The sequence below is a fragment of the Aethalodelphis obliquidens genome, unplaced genomic scaffold (assembly GCF_003676395.1).
Source record: "Aethalodelphis obliquidens isolate GAN/ISIS:26980383/991018 unplaced genomic scaffold, ASM367639v1 scaffold13, whole genome shotgun sequence".
NCBI classification, from domain to species: Eukaryota; Metazoa; Chordata; class Mammalia; order Artiodactyla; family Delphinidae; genus Aethalodelphis; species Aethalodelphis obliquidens.
The window spans coordinates 25,191,277-25,210,573 of NW_020837957.1; the positions used below are offsets into that span (position 1 = coordinate 25,191,277).

The following is a 19,297-nucleotide window of genomic DNA, read 5'->3' on the forward strand; positions in this document are numbered from 1 at the left end:
CTGAATCAAGAGAATTTGTCCAATCGTGGAATTATAAGCAGTTTATTCGAAGTACAAGCGTCAAGCATTAGACAGCTGAGAAGAATTCCTAAAATGCTGAATTGAACTTGAAGAGAAATTTTCCTTTGAAATCACCATCTTTATAAACCTGAGTATTTAGGGAACATTTTAGCCAACATCCCAGGGGACGTTTTATCTGTAAATAAATTAGGGACTAGAATTTCCAGGCCTTACCAAGAGCCCCAAATGACAAGAAAATTAGGATGCACATCTTATACTTTTTGTTTCTGGCCGTAATAAGTAGATTTTTCCTGTTGAGCTGGCATGTTATTTCTAGTAGTGTTTAATACTTTCATCCTGGGACTTCCCTGGTGGCACAGTGCTTAAGAATCCACCTGCCAATGCAGGGGACACTGGTTCGAGCCCTGGTTATGTTCATGGATACCAATTTCTTTTGTATTTTCCAAAGATAGATGATAATATATGCATATACTCATTATTATTATTTTTATTTATTTATTTTTATTTTTTGGTACGCGGGCTTCTCACTGTTGTGGCTTCTCCCGTTGCGGAGCACAGGCTCCGGATGTGCAGGCTCAGCGGCCATGGCTCACGGGCCCAGCCGCTCCGCGGCATGTGGGATCTTCCCGGACTGGGGCACGAACCCATGTCCCCTGCATCAGCAGGCGGACTCTCAACCACTGCGCCACCAGGGAAGCCCCCTCATTATTTTTTTAAATTGGTAATACAACTATACACACTTTCTGCATCTTGAGATTTTCTCATGTTAGCACAAATAAGAGTTTCCCTTTCCATTTCAGTGACTGTAGAGTATTCCTTTGTAAGTGTGTCTCAGGATTTACTTCACCAGTATGTGACAGAGAGACTTGAAAGTTGTTTCCAATCTTCTGGAATTACAACAATCCTTCAACAAATATACTACTACATAAGCCATTTTTAACTTGGGTAAATAAATCTGTAAGATAAATTCCTAAATGTGGACTTCTGTATCAGCAGTATTTGCATTTAAATTTTTGGTATATATTTGCATCAGTTTGCACTCTCCCTAGCAAATATCAGAGACCGCCAACTTCCTGGAACTCTTGCTAGCTGGTGCCCTGTCCAAACTGTACTTCCTGGCCCATCTGAGAGGCGACACAGGTACCTCCTAATTTTACCTTGTACATCATTTATAATCAGTAAAATTGAACACATTTATTCTCTTGGTATATTTTCGCACATTTAAAATATTGTGTTTGTTGCTCTTTCCTCACTGATTTATAAGGGCTCCTTATAACTTAATGAATTGATCTCCATGACTGTATCATAGATTATGACTGTTCTTCCTCTTACCATTTGTTTTTTAGCTCTTCTTAACACTTTTCTATAATTAATCATTATCCTCCAACTTGTTTTCCATTTCTTTAACTTAACTAATTCTCAAAATTGTTTGTTCTTTTTGCATTTCAGGCCCTGGTAATCACTTTAGTAATTCTTTGGTAATCAGTTTTTATTTTTAAACTCCTCTTCAACAAAACTGTCATGAAAACATATTTAAAAAATGAGCTACAGTGTTACACTATTAAAACATAAGAAGCCTTTCAAGATATACTTAATAGGGATTCTCAGCCCTTTTCATAGCCTCACTGAGAAATTTCGTTCCCATACCAACTAATTTATAATGCCCAGGTAGTACTGCAACTAATGCCATGCTAGCCACATCAAGGACCTCTGAAATATTTATGGACTTATTATTTTTAGTTATTTCAATGGCTTCTTTTAGTTCTTCTATCTCTTTATTTAACTCTTCAGCTTGCTTTTTAAATCCTTCTGTAAGTAGTTCTTCTTGCATCTGTAAAAAGGAGAGTCCCTTTTGAAAATAGCCCAAATCAAGATTTTGTATCAAACAACTACAGCAGATAAGTACGTGTGTCTACTTCTATAATACCTTAGATGCTTTTTGACATTTGTCTAACATTTGCAAATGTTTGGACCTGGGTAGTGAAAGCATCCAGGGTTTAGAGCTTCCCAAGTTCCCTCAACACCATCTCCCTGGGCACAGAAAAGATGGGCCTAGGTCAGACCTGAAAACTACCCCAGGACTGTGTTCCAGCCCTAATAATGCACTTTGGGAGGGAATGTAGGTGAATTCTAAATATTTGTCAGTTTCATTGAGGTAGGATGACCACACATATGTCACAAAAATGGCACTGCTGACTGTCTTTAGGACACTGTCTATCAAACTCCAGGTTGAGGCAAAGAATGCATTTACTCTAGGTATTTAAAATGAATCAGGCAGACCTGGAAATGAATGCAGCAAATTTTAGAGCTTTCAGAATCCAGTATTTCATACCAGGCACAATCTGATACTTTCAAGAGCAGATGGAACTATTCCAGGTCTCTGATGGTTGTACCAAAATTTCTAAGGACTCTAGGACTGAGGTGCTATTCACTTGGGGGCAAATGCGAGCCTATAATCACCACAAACAGCAGTCCAGGAGCCTGGACCATGTTATTTGTATGCGCCAAACCCTAACACTACAGAAGGTGCTGAGTCTTACAGAGGTAAGTCTTCAGTGCGACCCACATCTCTTTGATGTTACAGAAAATCATATGTCTTTGGATTTCCCTCTGGGATCTGACTTAAGGTCAAATTTCTGTTCTTTTATTCCTGAGAGGCTAGCATTTTGTCCATCAGGCCCTGCCCAGGCCCATCCAGACTTACCTTCAGCTTGTGGTTCAGCATTGTTTCCAGCTCTCCTAGAAGGTATTCTTTTTCCCTAGCCATCTTCTCTTCCAGTTGGATCATGTTTTCCTTGAAGCTTCTCTCTTGTGCCGCCATTTTTTGCTCCTCTTCATTCTGTTTCTCTCTTAGCAGCTGCTGGTCCCTCTCAGCTGCATGCTTCTTAGCACACTCAACTGTTTCACAAGAGTTTTAGAGGGAAGAATATAACAGTTATGCTGAGCTGTCACCTCCTTAGCTCAGAGATAAAATGACTTTAAAATGGTGGGAAGGAATCTGAATATTCCTACTACCACATCAGAAAACATGCTTTAGCATGTGATGCAAAGGCACTGATTGGATGTACATGCAACCCAAACTCCCCTGGTTATTTCCAGATGTAGCAGAGAGGTTCCACAGAAGGAGAGGAAGCTGCCGTGTGAGGAAGTGTTTGTTTTCACACCTGCCAAAGGGAAGCACAAGAGCCACCTTTCCCTTTGTGAGCTCAGCCCTCCCCTGTACCTGCCAAGGCCTTGTCCCGATCAGTGAGGGCTTTGTCTGCCTGCAGGATGGCTTCCTCTACTCCTGCCTGGGACTGCAGGAAGCTCTGGAGGACTTCATTTGCCTGAGGACACAACAAGGAGCAAAGACTTGTCAGGCAGCAAAAGATGTAGTGTCTTGCTGAGGAAATTATTGTTCAGTAAACCTACAGATTGGACCCTTTAACTTCTCCATCCTTTGTAGGATCCCAAAATGGTTACAGACGCCAGAATTATGTGCAATTCTACAAACACCCACCCTCCATTGTGTGCAACTCCTATATCTGCACATTGTTTGGCTTCCGACTAATGCTCATCTACTCTTTCTTTATTACAATTTCATTTATGGATACTTCAACTTGTAGCTTCTATCGCCTCTTCCAGGAAGCTTTCCTAAGCTTTATTCTGAGTTTTGAATGACTGCCAAGACCTTACATTTGCCCTATCAGCCCTACCACTTGATGACTGTGTGATCTTAGGCAACTTAGTAAATTTTCCACACCTCATATTTCTCAGTTTTATAGTGGGGATGACAGCAGTACCTAATTCATTTTTTGGGGGGAACTAAATTGATTATCTTGGCAATATGGTAGAGCAGAAAGATCCTGAGCTCTCCTCCTCTCACAGGCACACTGAAGTCACAACTATTTGCAGAACAACCATTGGTGAAAAAGACAGAACCTATCAGAAAAGATCTCCTACAATTGAAGATATAAAGAAGGAACCACAGTGAGATGGGTAGGAGAGGTGGAGTCTCAATATAGTCAAATTCCATACCCCCGGGTGGGTTATTCACAATCAAGAGAATGATTACAACCTCAGAGGTTCTCCCAGAGAAGTGAGAGGTCCGAGCTCCACGCTGGGCGCCGCAGCCAGGGATCCAGCACCAGGAAGACAATCCTCCAGAGCCTTTGGCTCTGAAAGCCAATGGGGCTAACTTTCAGGCGTCCCAGAGGGCTGTGGGAAATAAAGTCTTAACCCTCAGAGGGTGTACTCTAAATCTCACATGCTCCCGGACCCAGAGAAGAAGCAGTAATTTGATAGGAGCCTGAGTCAGACCTACCTGCTGACCCTGGAGAGTCCCCTAGAGAGGCAGAAGGCAACTGCCGCTCACCCCAGAGACATAGACACTGGCAGCAGCCATTTTTGGGAGCTGCTTCTACCACATGGACATTGGTGCTGGCATTCGCCATTTTGGAATATTTCCCCTAGCTTATTAGCCCCAAGACCCAGCCCTGCCCTGGTCCAGTGGTCTGCAGGCGCCAGTGCTGGGATGCTTCAGGCTAAGCAACTAACTGGGCATGGACAGAGCCGCACCCACCAGCAGACCTCCTGAGCCCACCATCGCCTCTGGACATGGCCTTGCCCACCAGAGGGCCAGGGACCTGGTCCCACTCACCAGGCCACAGGCACTAGGCCTGAAACCCCCAGGGCCCTTTAGCCAGAGACCCTGGGACCCAGCTCTACACACCAGGAGGAAGATACCAGTTGCAATAAAACCTCAGTTTCAGTCTGCAGGGCCAGCCCACCCACTAGCAGGCTATATCCTGCCTTGGGACCAGCTGGGCTCAGGCCTGGACCAACATGAGGCCAACAGAAGCTTCAAGACACCCCAGATCCAGCAGCCCAACTGGCTGTACCCAACTGTGATCCAACACATGCTCTTGGACTCCTGGGCCCTGCAACTGGACTCCAGGATCTGGCTCTGTCCTCCAGAAAGTTGGCACTAGCCCTAGGACCTGGCCTCACCCACCAGTGCGCAGGCAACAGTCCTGGGGTCTCCTGGACACTTACTCTGCTCACCAGAAATGCAGCACTAGACCCAGAGCCCCCCGGGGTTCCACAGTCAGCCTCCTTGTGACCAGCAGCCTCTGCACAAAGCAGGACCTGGCAACCAAATGAACCAAAAAGACCCTCTGACTCCAATCCTCTGTTCTTTCCCACTCCCATTACCCCTCACCTTAACTCCTTTCCTGGGAACCAGTTTATAGTCCTGTTCAAACTTGCTCCTTGCTTCTAAGTAGAGACTGTGTCCTCCAGGGACAAAGAAAGTTCCTCCTGAAATACTTGTCATCAAGGATTCTGAAAGCTTCTTAAGCTCAGCCTGACAATGTTTGACAGAGGCCTCTTCATTTTGGATCATGAAAACGTCCTTCTTTTTCTCCATGATGTCCTGTCAGGGAAATATGGGGAAATCCAACAGAAAGAAGCTGTTAGAGGGAAGGTCCAACTGTGATCCTCTTGGAAGAAGTAGTCTGACAGCATCAGGTACATGAGACACAGAATAATAGATGTGGAGTCAGGAGTCTAGTTTTAGTTCCAGTTCTGACAAACTCTTTATGTGATTTGTACGAAGTCCCTTAAATCCCCTGGGCTCAGTCTCAACATGTGTGCAATGATGCAGTTGGCAGAGGCAAACTACTACTTTGACAGTAGTAGCACTAATAGTGATCCATCCATCAACAATGAACAATGAAAGTACAATTATGAATGGAAGTAGGGTTTCCTCTTCAAACTTGGGTGCTATGGATAAAAATATGTACCTAGCAAATCAACTTCCTACTAATGAATTAAGTGTACACTGAACAGAGTTTTGAACTCTTTCTGAATTCTTGTCTCATTGAGGATTTGAGTGTGTGAAATTATAGGAACAGAAATTTTTTTGCTTGTACTTCTAAATTACAATTGAGCTGGTTTTACTCTGTATGTACTAAGAGATCTTTGTAAATTATAGGATGGTCAAGGGAGACTGAAAGTCAAACTTTCAGTGAAGGTGCCAATGGTAAGCAGAATTATGATCTCCAAGAGCTCTCTCTGCTGGTGTCCACACTCCGCATAGTTCCTAGACTTGTGAAGATGATGAACAATTATTCTGTGTTTAGACTATATTACATGGAACAGGTTGACTTTAAGAAATGGAGATTACCTAGGTGGGCCTTACCTAATCACAAGCCCCTTAAAAGATGTTTTCTCCAGTTGGTGGCAGAAGAGGTAGTCGGAGAGATTAGAAACAAAAGAAGGAAACCATGCACCACTGCTGGGTTGCAGATGGAGGGGGGTTCCCCAGAGCGTCCATGTGAGTACCAAGCCCACTTGAACCTTGTTTTCAGCTATGGTACAGGGAGCAGAATACCCATAGACCCTGGGCTGGTATCTGACCTGAAGAACTATAAGCTAATAGATGTGTGTTGTTTCAAGCTGCTAAGCACAGTGTAATTTGTTTTGCCACAACAGAAACTAAAAGCCCAACTTTTAGAAAAGAGATGGACTGTAGCCTGTAGAGCCCTATCACTCACTAGAATCTAAACACCTTATATGATGAGAAGCACATGAACCATGGTGTCAAAAGGGGGAGTCTAGGTATCATTCCAGAAGAAAGGAATCAGGAGGGATATATTCCAGAGCGCATTACCACCAGCTTCTTCTGGAATGTCTGCTTGTCATCCTTGAAGGAGCACTCCATGAAGATTGCAATGGCTTCCGTCTCACAGGCTGCGTGCACCTCCAGAAGCTCCTGGAGCGTGTCCGTGGGGAGCCTCAGTCGCTGGGCCATCTGCTCACTGTAGTGGTCGGCTGCCTTCTGCACGGCCGCTGAGTTCTCACGCTCAGCCAGAGTTATCACTGCGTTCTCCAAACAAGGAACTCCTCCACTGTTGATGGCATCTATGTAGGCCACCACCAGAGTCCCCAACCCTGATTGAGACATGATATTTATGAAATGGAGAGAGAATTCTCACCTGTTTTAATAGCTTTAGAGATTAACGTTCTAAAAATCACTAAAATTTTATTGAATTTGAAGTTTTCTTTTCTTCTGTCTATTCTTCTCCTCATTTTCTTCATTCTTGTAGCCTCCTCCTTTTTGTTCTATGAACCCCTTCTTTATAATAACATCACTGTGTCTCCTATTCACTCTACCTTTTATGGTTCTCAAATTCATCCCATTACAATATTAGCCAGATGATTTCAAACGATATGCTCAAGGGTCTCCCAGAACACTTTTCCCATTTTTATACAATAAACCTGTAAGTAAATTACATTACTTGTGGGCACTATTTGTAAATGAAAATGCCTTGATGAAAATGTCATCAAGAATTTCAGGGCAGTGACACAAACATTAAACCAAGCAGGGCCCATCTCAGCACATTACACTGTGACTGTCCAGGTTTCATGTACGTGAAGCCAGCCCTGTACATAAGATTGTATTTACATTTGTTTCTCAGACTCTCAATGAGCTTACATGGATTCATGGACTACTATTCATTTTCCGATTCATGTAAATTCACACAATATCTTGCATATCCTCACTCGAAACACTTATCCCGTCAGACACCTCATCACCATGAAGATTTCAATCTTTAACTTTTACATCGTTAGTGTAATACTTTCATGAGATTTGGTAGCCTTACATAGGCTTCTTTTAATGAAGAAACATGCATTTACATGTGTTGCATGAACATACATCTTTCCAAGTTACACAGAGAAGAAATCACAATTGCTGACAAACCCAGAGTGCAATCACAACTTCATCACACACACTGAACCACAGAGAGACATGCTGTAGCAAAGGAGACTCACCTCCTCCTGTGACAGTGATTCTTTCTCTTAGGGTCTTGGGCTTTGCATGGGTAAAGATATATGAGCAGAAATGGTTTGATTGCTTCTGGAAATTCTCATCCAGTTGTTTATCTGGCACTTCCTCAATATGGAGTAATAATGTTTTGTCACTTGTAGGCCGGTCAAAGACAAAGCACTTTCTTTTTGGAAAAAACTTCCTGATACATTCTCTGGGCATGTTGGAATTTTGGATTTGGGGACTCCTGCCTGCAGGAGTGGAAAGAGAGCAATCACTGAAGGAACAGCTTTCAGGTGAGGGGGCTGAGGACTTTCATTTCTGTGGATCTTTGCATCACTGTAACTACTGTGCCTGTGTATCTCCTATTATTGAATCACGCAAATCAACCTTATGCTAATCTATTCAGGACATGGAAAATCCCCCGCCTCCCGCTTTATTTTTGTACAGAGCTAAGAGTGAAGGAAGTACTTCTGAGGACGAAGGGGAGGAATCCATTCCAAGTGAAGAAACTACTGATTACTTTCCTTACCCTTCCATGGCGTGCAGTGTATCAACTATTTATTAGATGTTTCTTGAATGATAGACTAATCCAAGAAATTGTCAGAAATATTTTTCTGACATTACAGTCCCCATGTCAGAAATGGCATGTAATGTAATGTAATGTCAGTAATGTAATGGTAGACATAAAGATATTTATGATATTGCTGATAAAATAACCCGTGGAAGACAAATGATACTGAGGACAGTAAAGAGAAGATTTATATATCAGAGTAAAAATGTACACATACTATGAATATGTTTGGAGATTACTTTAGCATACACCATCTCACGGTAAGGCTAGCTTAAATGAAACTAGGAGACCTCATCCAACCTCTGCATCATTTTACATTGGACGTGACTATCATACAAAGGGATTCTGGGCATATATCAGTAGTTCAACAAATATTTCTTGAAACAATGAATAAATGATTCAATTTAAAAATGAATATTGCTTCTAGGTATCACCCATTATCCTCTCTGCTAAAATAATCTGAGTAACTAATTTATTATATTAACATGACATATACGGTGTTAGGTTCTAGAATGAAGAGTGTGATACTATGAGGAAGAACATATTATGGGTCTGACAGTCTTACTGGAAGGACATGGCAATGCTTTTTTTTCTGAACTCTTTATTGTATAAATAGCCTATCTATCAATATGAAGGATGTAGCTACGTATGCTGGTAAGATACACCGTGTTAAAGGTATTTCAAAAATTAGTTCTTTTGTTTATCTTGTGATTCTGTGTTTCCAATTTGATGGGTTATATTTCTCAAATAGGAAAGGAGAAGCACTTAGACTTAATATGTAATATAAGTATGTGAGCCTTTTTTTCCCATGGTGTCCATTTTTCTAAAATCATTTGGTCTAATATTGGATTATAAATTTCCTCTGTGAGCTTAAGCTCTGGTCACTGGGGTTTTCCCAGTAACAATAACGACTGAAGCCACACCCACCAGTCATTCACCAAGCACCATTAGCATGGCCTCAATCCAACCCCAAATCAAGATTGACATCAAGTGCTGAATGTCAGAGCTCTGTTGATCCCATCTCCTACTGAACCTTCCCCCACCCTGGCCCTACTCTGATACCTGGAATCAACTTCAAGGCGTTCTCCAAGTACTCATCTTCAGTGATGGGGTATCCATCTAACTCCAGCTCCAGCATGAAATCCCGTACAGCCCAAACAAAGTCTGGAAAGAAACTCACAAACTCGGCTGAGTTCTGTACTTCATCAGAGCTGGCAGAGGCTGTTGTCCTGATTAGCTCTGTTAGTTCAGTCACGTAGCTGGGATCTTAGCTAAGGAATGAGAAGTGCCCTCCAACACAATTTCCAGATCTCAACCCCAAACAAGTTTTATCAACATTCCCTTTTGCTCCATTTTCCCTTCTCATCAGCCATGAGAAAGGAGTCATGGGAAAGAAGAAACAGTGTCAGTTGCTATTCCCATAAACTCAATGAAACATGGTGGTTCAGTTCCTGGAAGGATACTGCAGCTGCTCCAGGGCCTGGTGGTTGATGGTGTTCATGCTGTTGTAGACAAAGACGCTGCTCAGAAGCACGGCCAGGGCAAAGATCCATGAGTCATTCTTGGAGTCACCCTAGAAAGTACATTGAATCAGGGGACTGAGGACACCCCTCCTCATTCTCTCATTCAGTTGTTCATTTACTATAACAGCTGTCTTGTAACTCAATAGTAAGGCAAATAACATACATTTTCAAGACAGTGCTAAATGCAAATCTTTCTGGTGTTGACACTGACACCTCTCAGGGCCTCAGTTTCATTAGCTGTTAACAGAAGGGAGCGACGTGAAATGTGTCAACTGTTTAATACAGTGCCTGGAACACAGAAGTTATGCAGTAATAAGTGGGCCATGATTCCTTTGCACTTGTTTTCTTGATCATGGGCTATAATAGGGACTAGTGCTATTCAATTAAATTCATCATCTATTCTTTGTGCATTTAGAAAACAGCAGATACTGCATCTGCTTGTGTGGATATAGAGTTTCATATGAGAGTCCCTGCCCTAGAGAGATGGAGGGGCAGATATACCTGGGAACATTTAAATACATTCAAGATGATAAACCACCAGGCATGGAACCAAGTATTATAATGTAAAAGACAAAGGGGCAATTCCCAAAAAACAGAAAAAGTACTCTGTGCATTCAGAGCAAGAAGTGAATATGTCTGACAGTGATACGATGGTATTAAGACGAAAATAGCTGGGCTTTGAAGATTTGACAGAATGTGGATTTGTGGAGCTATAGGGATCGTGCAGGTAGAAGGACCCACCGAAGCCAATCACAATTGCCAGAAAGTGTGGTCATATAGAGGTATTATAAGGTTACTTTATTTGACTGAAGTAGTGGTTACCCATGTGGTAATAGGTGATGAGGCTGAAAATGTGATTCAGGACAAGTCATGAGTGACTTTGGAACAGATGATATATACTACCAAAATACATGTAGTAAGGACAGCACGCAGTTCCGCTCTGTCAGTTTGCAATCTGGTGTGCTTTAGTTCCCTGACAAATGCAGTTAGATAACAAGAAGAAGATTATACAAACTAAAATCTAGTAGGAATCAGTAGACCATCTTGGGCTGACACTGAGGTGATTATCGAATATTTCAAATCTGGATTTTAAAATTCACAATTTCTTGATGCATGCCCCAACCCTTGCCTGCAGTGATGAAAGCCAAAGATTCACTGCTACTACTTTAATTTAGACGCAGATTAATGTAAATAAGGAGAAAAGACTGATTGCAAGTAACACTGTGAAGACAAAATACCTACTATTATCCCATTTACATTTTTATGGTGGGTCTAGCTCATGTTTTTATAGAATTCATTGAAGGATTCATCTTCAGAGCCCCGAAACTCAGAATAAAATGTTCCTGGTATAGTGGAAGCTTTTCTGGAGATTTTAAAAATAGTTTATTCACTGAAAACATATTTTCATGATTCCTACCTCTAACCCCATATACCTTAACCTGTAGAGCCAGTGGACTCCATGGATTATAGCTTCTACCAGGATGTCTTCCTGCACCTGAACAGCTGGGGTAAGGTCTCACTTTTTTTGTCCATAGCTCCCTGTACTGATAAGACTGCATATTTCTTATGTTCCCAACTCAGCTCTGGGCCCATACCTCACTCACTGTGATAGAAAAGCCCTGGAATTCAGATGCCCAATAAATATTTGTTAACTTGTATCTTTCACCCCACTGTTAAAAATAAGGCGATCTATCCCCAATAACGAAAGTATTGATCTTATTAAGGAATAAATTCAAGGTAAGAGATTTTAGCCTCATTATTCTTAATTGGATTTGCAGTTTATAGGAGCATGTTATAAAAGTTGAATTGAGGTGGGAAATTGAGGCGTCAGTGGAGTATCAAGAGCTTACTGGACTCCCCGCCTTACCTTTTCCACATCACCCAGGCCCTCGGTGTCCAGAAGGACCAGGGTGTGGCTCTCCTTGGAGGGGTGGGGCACGCACCACATCCAGATGCCCTTAGTTTCAGACCTCACTGTGAAGCCCAGACGGAAACCTGCAAAGAAAGAAGAGAAAGCAGTACACAGTAAGAGCAGATAGTCCAGGCTGCCCAGCGGTTACTTTGGGTAAACTTGTCGGAAGGTGAGTGCCTGTCTCAGAGGAAGGTGCTTCCATTTCAACAAGGACAGAAAATCCAACCTCTGTACACATTCAGAACCTTCTCAAGAAGCACTTTGTGTCCCCTATTCACCTCCTAATATTAATGGCTCCAACTGTGTCACATTCCAGAAATAATGTTAGCTCTATTAACCTTTCTATATTTATCTGCCACTGAAGAGCTCCCTTCTCCCCCACTTTCTGATGGACTTTTGCCAGTGAGAGGTACCAGCAGGAGATCAGAAGTCAGCCTCCTGTTCCCCTGGCTTCCACCCTGGTGAGCCACAGTGTCCCAGTGTCTCTGTTCCTCTACTTTGGTCACATGTCCTTTCATTTAGCTCCAACCGGTAACTCTGGTCTCTGCCACATTCTGGAATCTACACATTGCCTCTTCACACTACAGGAGTTATAAAGGCTACCTGGCCATTGTTCCTGCCGCTCTCTGGCTACTCTGTACCTTCATTGGTTCCCTCTGGCCTGCTGGTGCCCTTGTAATTGTCCCTCCGTTAAACATCTTCAGTTATCCTTTAAATGGATTATCTGTGTCCTTTCAGGATGTGGACTGATAGATCAGTTTTTTTAGTTTCTTTTCCTCCACTTCCTCCTTGTATTTTCCTCCTTTCTGTTCTCCTCTTCAAAAAAGGATGAATTCTTTGTTCACTGACTCACGTGGTGATATAATAGAAGGGAAAGCAGAAAAGACCTGTGAGAACTGCTTGCTTTTCTTTCCAAAGGCTTAAGCCCACAGGGGAAGAGGATATGAGGTATATGCCTTGGAAGCTGCAGGTAATGGATCTCGTCCAACAGTCCAAGATTTTGACCATATGCCATGTGCCAGTGCTCCCTTCAACTGAGAATGGAAATGGATATGATGAAATACCTAGGGGAGCCTTGTTCAGCATGGCTCAGGGCCCTCGATTGCCACATCCTGTGCGTTCTGCTCAGAGAGGGTGTAAGACCTGAGATGATCTGCACTCTTCTACATCGTGATGGTATTTGACTGCTTGCTGATTAATACAGAAAAATCTGAACTTCCCCAGGTAGAAAAGACAAGGTGTAACTGGAGCTCATCAGTGCAAGTTATGTGGGGTGAAGAACAGGCAAGAAGTCATCACAAGGAGAAAGAGTAGTGACTTGGTTCTGCTAGCCGACTTTGGGTGCTAACTTTGTTTGCTTGTTTTTGTTCTTCCTGTAATATGACTGGGGTGGTGAGTCACAATTCAGGTGTTTTAAAACAAAACTAGGTTAGGTATTTCCTCAGTAAGGGAAATCACCTCCTTGTTACCTGATGTAATCTCAAGTAGAAAAACAAGAATGTTGTTGAAACTCCTTGTATGTATCTTTTTCTGAGAGTTCTCCAATCTTTAATCCCTCCAAAAATGACCCATTTATTAATTTAGGCTGTCAAGGAAAAGTGTCCTCCCTGATTGGTGATCAAGTTCCTCTCAAAGAAAGACAAACATAAAATGTTTTGTTTGAAGCCAATAAGAGATTACGAAGCAAAAAAGAGAGAGGGAGAAAGAAAGAAAAAAGAGAGATGGGGGAGAGAGAGATACAGAGACAGAGATAGTTTGAGGGAGAGAGACAATGAGATATTCCCAAGGATCCTTAGAGTTTAGTGGACTGAGGTTCTACCCACTAATTGTGCTGAGCCGCTGGGCCACAGAGGAAGGCATTAAGAAAGAAATGGTGTGTGGTCTTCTTAGAACTGCCCAACAGGACATAGGCGGATTGTCCTAAAAATCAACAAGAAACAAGTCAGGCAACTTGGTAGGAAAAAAAAACCCTTTTGAAATAGGAAATGCAAATAGCAAATATGTGACAAGGTGCTTAAGCTTATCTGTAGTGAGGCAAATAACATGCAACTACACAGACACCAGATCAGCAAAAGTTAAAAAGTGTTTTTACCAAAATTTTGGAAGGATGTGGATAATTCTAAATTACTGCTAATAAGCATATAAACTGACATAAAGCATAAACGGCTTTAAATGTTTGATAAAGCTTAAAAGGTTTAAAAAGCTTAAAAGGTTTGATATTATCTAGAAAGGCTGAAGACATAAATACTTCTTGATTCAGCAATTCCACTTCTGGGTATAACATAAGGAAGTTAGTGTACACGTGCACCAGGATATAGATGGAAGAATAATCATGAGAACACCATTTGTTGTTCATCAGCAACAAATGGATGAATAAACTGTGGTATCCTCTGTCAGTTGCAAAGTACAAACGAGTGAAAATAATTGCAGACACATAGGACAAGCTAGATGAACCTCATAAACTTCTTATTGAGAATATGAAGCAAGATCCCAATGAATATCAGAATGAAATTCCCTATATAAAGATTAAGGTATTTTTAAGAAATGTTTACATAGATTGTAAAACCATGTTTAAATAGGAAGAGCGAAAGAATGCACCATGAAAATCAAAACATTGGTGAGCTCTAGGGAGGATGTGAGAGGGTGTGATTTGTGCTTTTGGGTGCTGGTGATGTTTTATTTTTTGATCTGGGCGGTGATTGAACAGATGATCGCTTCATATTTATCAACTTGATTATATGTATATATATTTTTATGTACTCTTCCGTATGTTTTAGAGTTCACATATTACAAAAGACTAGTTAGACAAAGAGAAGGGGTATAGTTTATCAAAGTTTTGCTGTGAAATTAAGCCAAAAAGAATGCATGAGATATGGGATATAGGGATTTTACTGTCTGTTCTTCCTTCCATCCCTTTTTAAAAATAAGACATGTTGAACAATATTTGTGTGCTGCTTGGAATGACTCTGGTTTAAAGCCAAAGTGAGGAAGGAGAAAGGAAGGGAATAACGGTTGAAGATGAGCCCCTGAGCAGATGGCAATGGATCAGGACGAATGAGGTGGCTGTTTCCATGGGGTTGGGAACACTTGATTACTGGACAAAAGAGTGAACATTGTGGGGAGATGGGTTTGAAGTTATAAATTTGGTGGTGAGAATTTGAAGTTTTCTTCAGTGGGAGGGGTTAGGCTCTTTCTTAACATGACACTAGAGGAGGATGATCCACAGCCTGTGTTATCACTGCTTCCAAGCAAATGGTCCTGAACAACACTAAACGACACTCACCGTGGTTCTGCCCTGCCAGGCGGTTCATCAGGAAGGATTTTCCCGTCCGATACAGCCCTGCAATGGCCACCACCACCACAGGCTGAGAAATCTGGTCAAGAATCTTCAGTGCTTTTGGATTTACTGTCAGCTGATTGTTCTGGTTTTCCACCAGACGGATGGGGTCCATTATGGTGGATCCAGATGCCATGGGAAGCTGTAACCCAGAGGAACGACTCAGTAAAACACAAGATCCACAAGTTATCTCTCACGATGCACATCAGGCTTCTGCGTTTGGAACTTATATATCAATTTTCTATGTTTTGTATGCTTCTAAAAGGTACGTATTTAGCCTAGTGTGCCAAGATCTGTACAGATACATTATGTACATCATCTTATCGATCCTTACATGAACTCTAAAGCAACCTTATCCATGTGATGCAGTGAATAGAATGAGAGAACAAAGCATTGATGATGGAGCCATGAGAACACTAACATTTTGGGGGTACGCAGAGGCAGAATGGAACATGAAGGAGATGAGGAATGACCAGAGACAATTTCTGGAGTTCCAGAATGATTTGGTCACTCATCAATTGCACAAACATTTATTGAGAACCTACCATGTGCTGGAGATTGCTTTAGGGGCTCAGTATCAAACAGTGAACAAAATGGGTCCAAATCCCTGCTTCATGGAGATCTAATCTAGTGGAGAAGACAGATAATATAGAAAGTGGAAAAGCAAAATACATGTATGTATATTAGAGGATGGTAAATGATCAGAAGGAAATGAGAGGGAATGGTGTTTAGAGTGTTGGGGGTTGAATTCACATAGAGGTGAATCAGGGAAAAACTTGCCAACAAAGGAAAAATGAATGTGATTGGTGACCTTGATGAGGATAGATGCACTGAATCGGTGGGAACAGGCTGGAAGAGGAGTTACTGTGAGGGAAAGGAGACACAAAGAATGCAGCTCTCCCTCAAACACAACAGGACAGACCTTAAAGGTACCTAGCAAAGTTGTGCATGCAAGCATGAATTTATTAACTGAAATTACAGGACATTTCTTATTATTTAAGCTGACAGGGAAGAGAGGCAAGCAACCAGGGTGTTTTAAGGTCTGCCTACATATTTTCCGGTCTCACATCTGGGCCAGGCTCTACTTTAAATGATTTCATCACAATGATTGGGTGTTTCATGATCTCAAGAGACAGACAGCAGTCAGAGAGTTTTAACTGTCCCTTTATTTTCTCAGACAATACTAAGCAACATCCACATGTTCCCATACTTTACTAGCTGTGTGACGAATGGAAAGATTAATTTCTCTGTGCCTCAGGTTTCTCTTCTGTAAAATGGTAACCCTAAAAGTAAAATTCAGTGTGTCATTAGGGTCATTAGGAGGGTTAAATATCTCATAATGCTTACAATGCTCTTAAAATTATGCTGGTACATAGTAAGTTCTATATAAGTATTGTTTTAAAATTAAGTGTCTCTGAAGACAGGGTAATTTCTGAATGAAAGTGGAGGATTAACTTTGGCCTGAAACAGTGATACTTCCCTCCCTGGTTGCAAGCAAGTGGGAGGACACAGCCCATGAGGAAGATGAGCAGGTAGGGGAGGACCAGTGATAACAGCTGAGAAGTGATAACACGGATGGAGGGAGAGACAGGCTGGAGGAACTCAGAGCTGCCCTGGGATGTCCAAGTACAGGTTCTGAAGTCCGGCTGCCAGGGTTCAAACCGGAGGGTTTAAGTCACTTATTGTCTGTTGAGATCTTGAAAAAGGAAGTTACCTCCACAGCCTGCATTTTCTTATCAGTTTATAAGTAAAGCAACAATTCTTGCCTGATTCATTACTGTATAGCTGGTAACAGATAGGCTATCAATTATGAAAAAAGAATTTTCCTGGATTCATGTACTATTTCAATAATCAGCAATTAGACATTGCGTTATAAAGTGTCAATGAATTCTGTAAGCTGCAAATTGCCAAGAAATATAAGGTACTGTATCTAAAATCTTTTTATTAGAAAAAACATGAATTTATTTAACAGCCTTCCTCTGTACAATTTCTTTTCTTTTTCTATAGTGGATTGGGAGCAGAGATGGGGGAGTAAAACATGACCTTTTACAACTGTGTTATGTGTTAATTAATAAAGGGAAACCCGGGGAATTCCCTGGCGGTCCAGTGGTTGAGACTCCGAGCTCTCACTGAGGAGGGTGCTGGTTCCATCCCTGGTCAGGGAACTAAGATCCCACAAGCTTGGGCCGTGCCCCACCCATGCCCATCACAAGGAAACCTCACTCACATGGAGTCAGCAGGCCAGAAGGGGGAGGTCTCATGCAGAACTACTGCCTGGAGGTCAGTTACAGGAAGAATTGTCAATTACAGACCCCAGGGGAAAAATCTTCCACGGGAAGGAGTCATCAGGGACAGTCCCCTATAGGAAAAGGTGAACATTGCATCTCCTACAAGAATTGACTACCCGGCAACTCAGTCAATGAGAATCTGTCATCACCCTGAACTCTGACTTTTCTTTACAAACCAACCTTCCCAGCCCCTTCCTTTTCTCTATAAAATAATGTTCTTCTTTGTTGGACTTGCCTGTGGCTTTTTCTATAGTTTGCTTGTCCCAAGTTGCAATTCCTCTGCTATTCCCGAATAAACTCACTTTTGCTGGTAAAATAACTGTTTTATTTTTAAGCTGAATAGCTATAAGCAAGAGAAATTGTAGAGCTTATTTCTGAGATTGAATATTGATAAAGCTTTGTGTAAGTCAATGAGTCTACAAAGATTCTTTTTTAATTCAAAGTATACTGAGGTACCAAAACCAGAAGCTTTTAACTTCAAAACTAAACAAGTGGAAAAGAACAGTGCTACTAGATGGCAGAGGCAATCCACAGTTTCCAAAGGTTACTGTTCAGGAGAATTATCTAAAGTGATAGTTAACATACCCCAATCCCTGTATTTTCAACAAGTCCAGAAATTATTCTGATGCGATTAATGTTTGGGCCACACATGAAAAACAATGTATGATAAACAAACATGATTAGACCTTAACAGTTACTAATCGTTTTTTTTTTAGTGAGAGTGAGATTGAATTATTCCGTATAATACAGTTCTGTAGTATTCGGAAAATCAAATGTTAAGACAAAAATAATGCAGGGTCAGTTTAGGATTTAAATTGTCTCTACGTCAAGGACCATCTTTTCCCTGTTTCTCCAGTGCCCAGCAAGGCGCAGTCAGGATGTGTCCGAGGAGGGGAGGAGGGGCTAGAGGAAGGGACCGCACCCAGCGCCCCTGCAAGGGGCCGGGGGTTTGGGCCTTCAATTCCGAAAAGTACTTCAGCCCCCTTTCCTCAGACGATATAGCATGCACTCCTCCCTCTCCCATGCAGGGCTTTTTGCTGCAGCCCTGCGTAGATGCTCGAGGAGGAGCTGCGCACCCCGGCGACACGCCTGGCAGCCGCCCCGGATCCAAAAGGAGACGCTGAGCTGCCCAAGCAACGCGCCCGCCGGGGCGCACACCCTCCGCGCGGCGCTGGCCTCCGCGGCCTCCCCTCCTGCAGTGTGGAACCTGCGCTGGGGGATTTATTGTTGTTATTTAATGGAAATGTGCTTGGAAGGTAAAGTTTAGCAGCAAACTTACGTGCCGCGGTTGCGTCCGGGGTCAAGTTAGCTGCTCCGGCTTGCCCCTAGGGTTCCTCCTGCGTCTGGCTCCTCTGGAAACCGACTCATTTAGAAGCTGAAAAGCCAGCCGATTATAAAAAGCCTTTCTGTTATGGGTTGGGTTTATGAGAAACAAAATCGAAATCGAAAGGACATAAGGACAAGGCTTTTTTTCTTTTTCTTTCTTTAATGGAAGCAGGAACCCGAATGAAGTCGGGGAAAGACAGGGAGACAGGGATTCCTCCACACCTGGCTGGGTAAACCCAACTTTGTCCCTTCTCCACAGGTGGCTTAGGTGTCCTTGACCCCATGGTGAACGTGGCCCAAATAATGGTAGGATGAGAGAGTTCAACAGACTGTCTCTCAGGGGCGTCTTTGTGAGAGAAGAGGTTTCTTTATGAATTTTTCTTCACTTGAAAAATGTTTCATTTGTTCATTTCCTTTCTCTTTCCTTTTTAAAAAAGTGTTGTTTTTTTTTTAACCGCGGTGATTTTTTTTCCTTAGCAAGAAAATTACGTGTGTGTATAAAATCC

The 19,297-nt window shown here is 42.2% G+C and overlaps 1 protein-coding gene across 1 annotated transcript; it reads right to left on the reverse strand.

Moving 5' to 3' along the window:
* Nucleotides 1-1,236: 1,236 nt before the first annotated feature.
* Nucleotides 1,237-18,931, reverse strand: LOC113624454 (guanylate-binding protein 7-like). Its single transcript, XM_027114270.1, has 11 exons — nucleotides 18,745-18,931; nucleotides 15,124-15,319; nucleotides 11,796-11,923; nucleotides 9,869-9,978; nucleotides 9,468-9,664; nucleotides 7,837-8,082; nucleotides 6,674-6,954; nucleotides 5,222-5,434; nucleotides 3,245-3,347; nucleotides 2,726-2,919; nucleotides 1,237-1,852 (listed from the first exon to the last, which is right to left on the reverse strand). Exons 2-11 carry the CDS (start codon nucleotides 15,311-15,313, stop codon nucleotides 1,613-1,615), a joined length of 1,902 nt encoding a protein of 633 aa, XP_026970071.1. The 5' UTR covers nucleotides 15,314-15,319; nucleotides 18,745-18,931; the 3' UTR covers nucleotides 1,237-1,612.
* Between the last annotated feature and the right edge of the window lie 366 nt (nucleotides 18,932-19,297).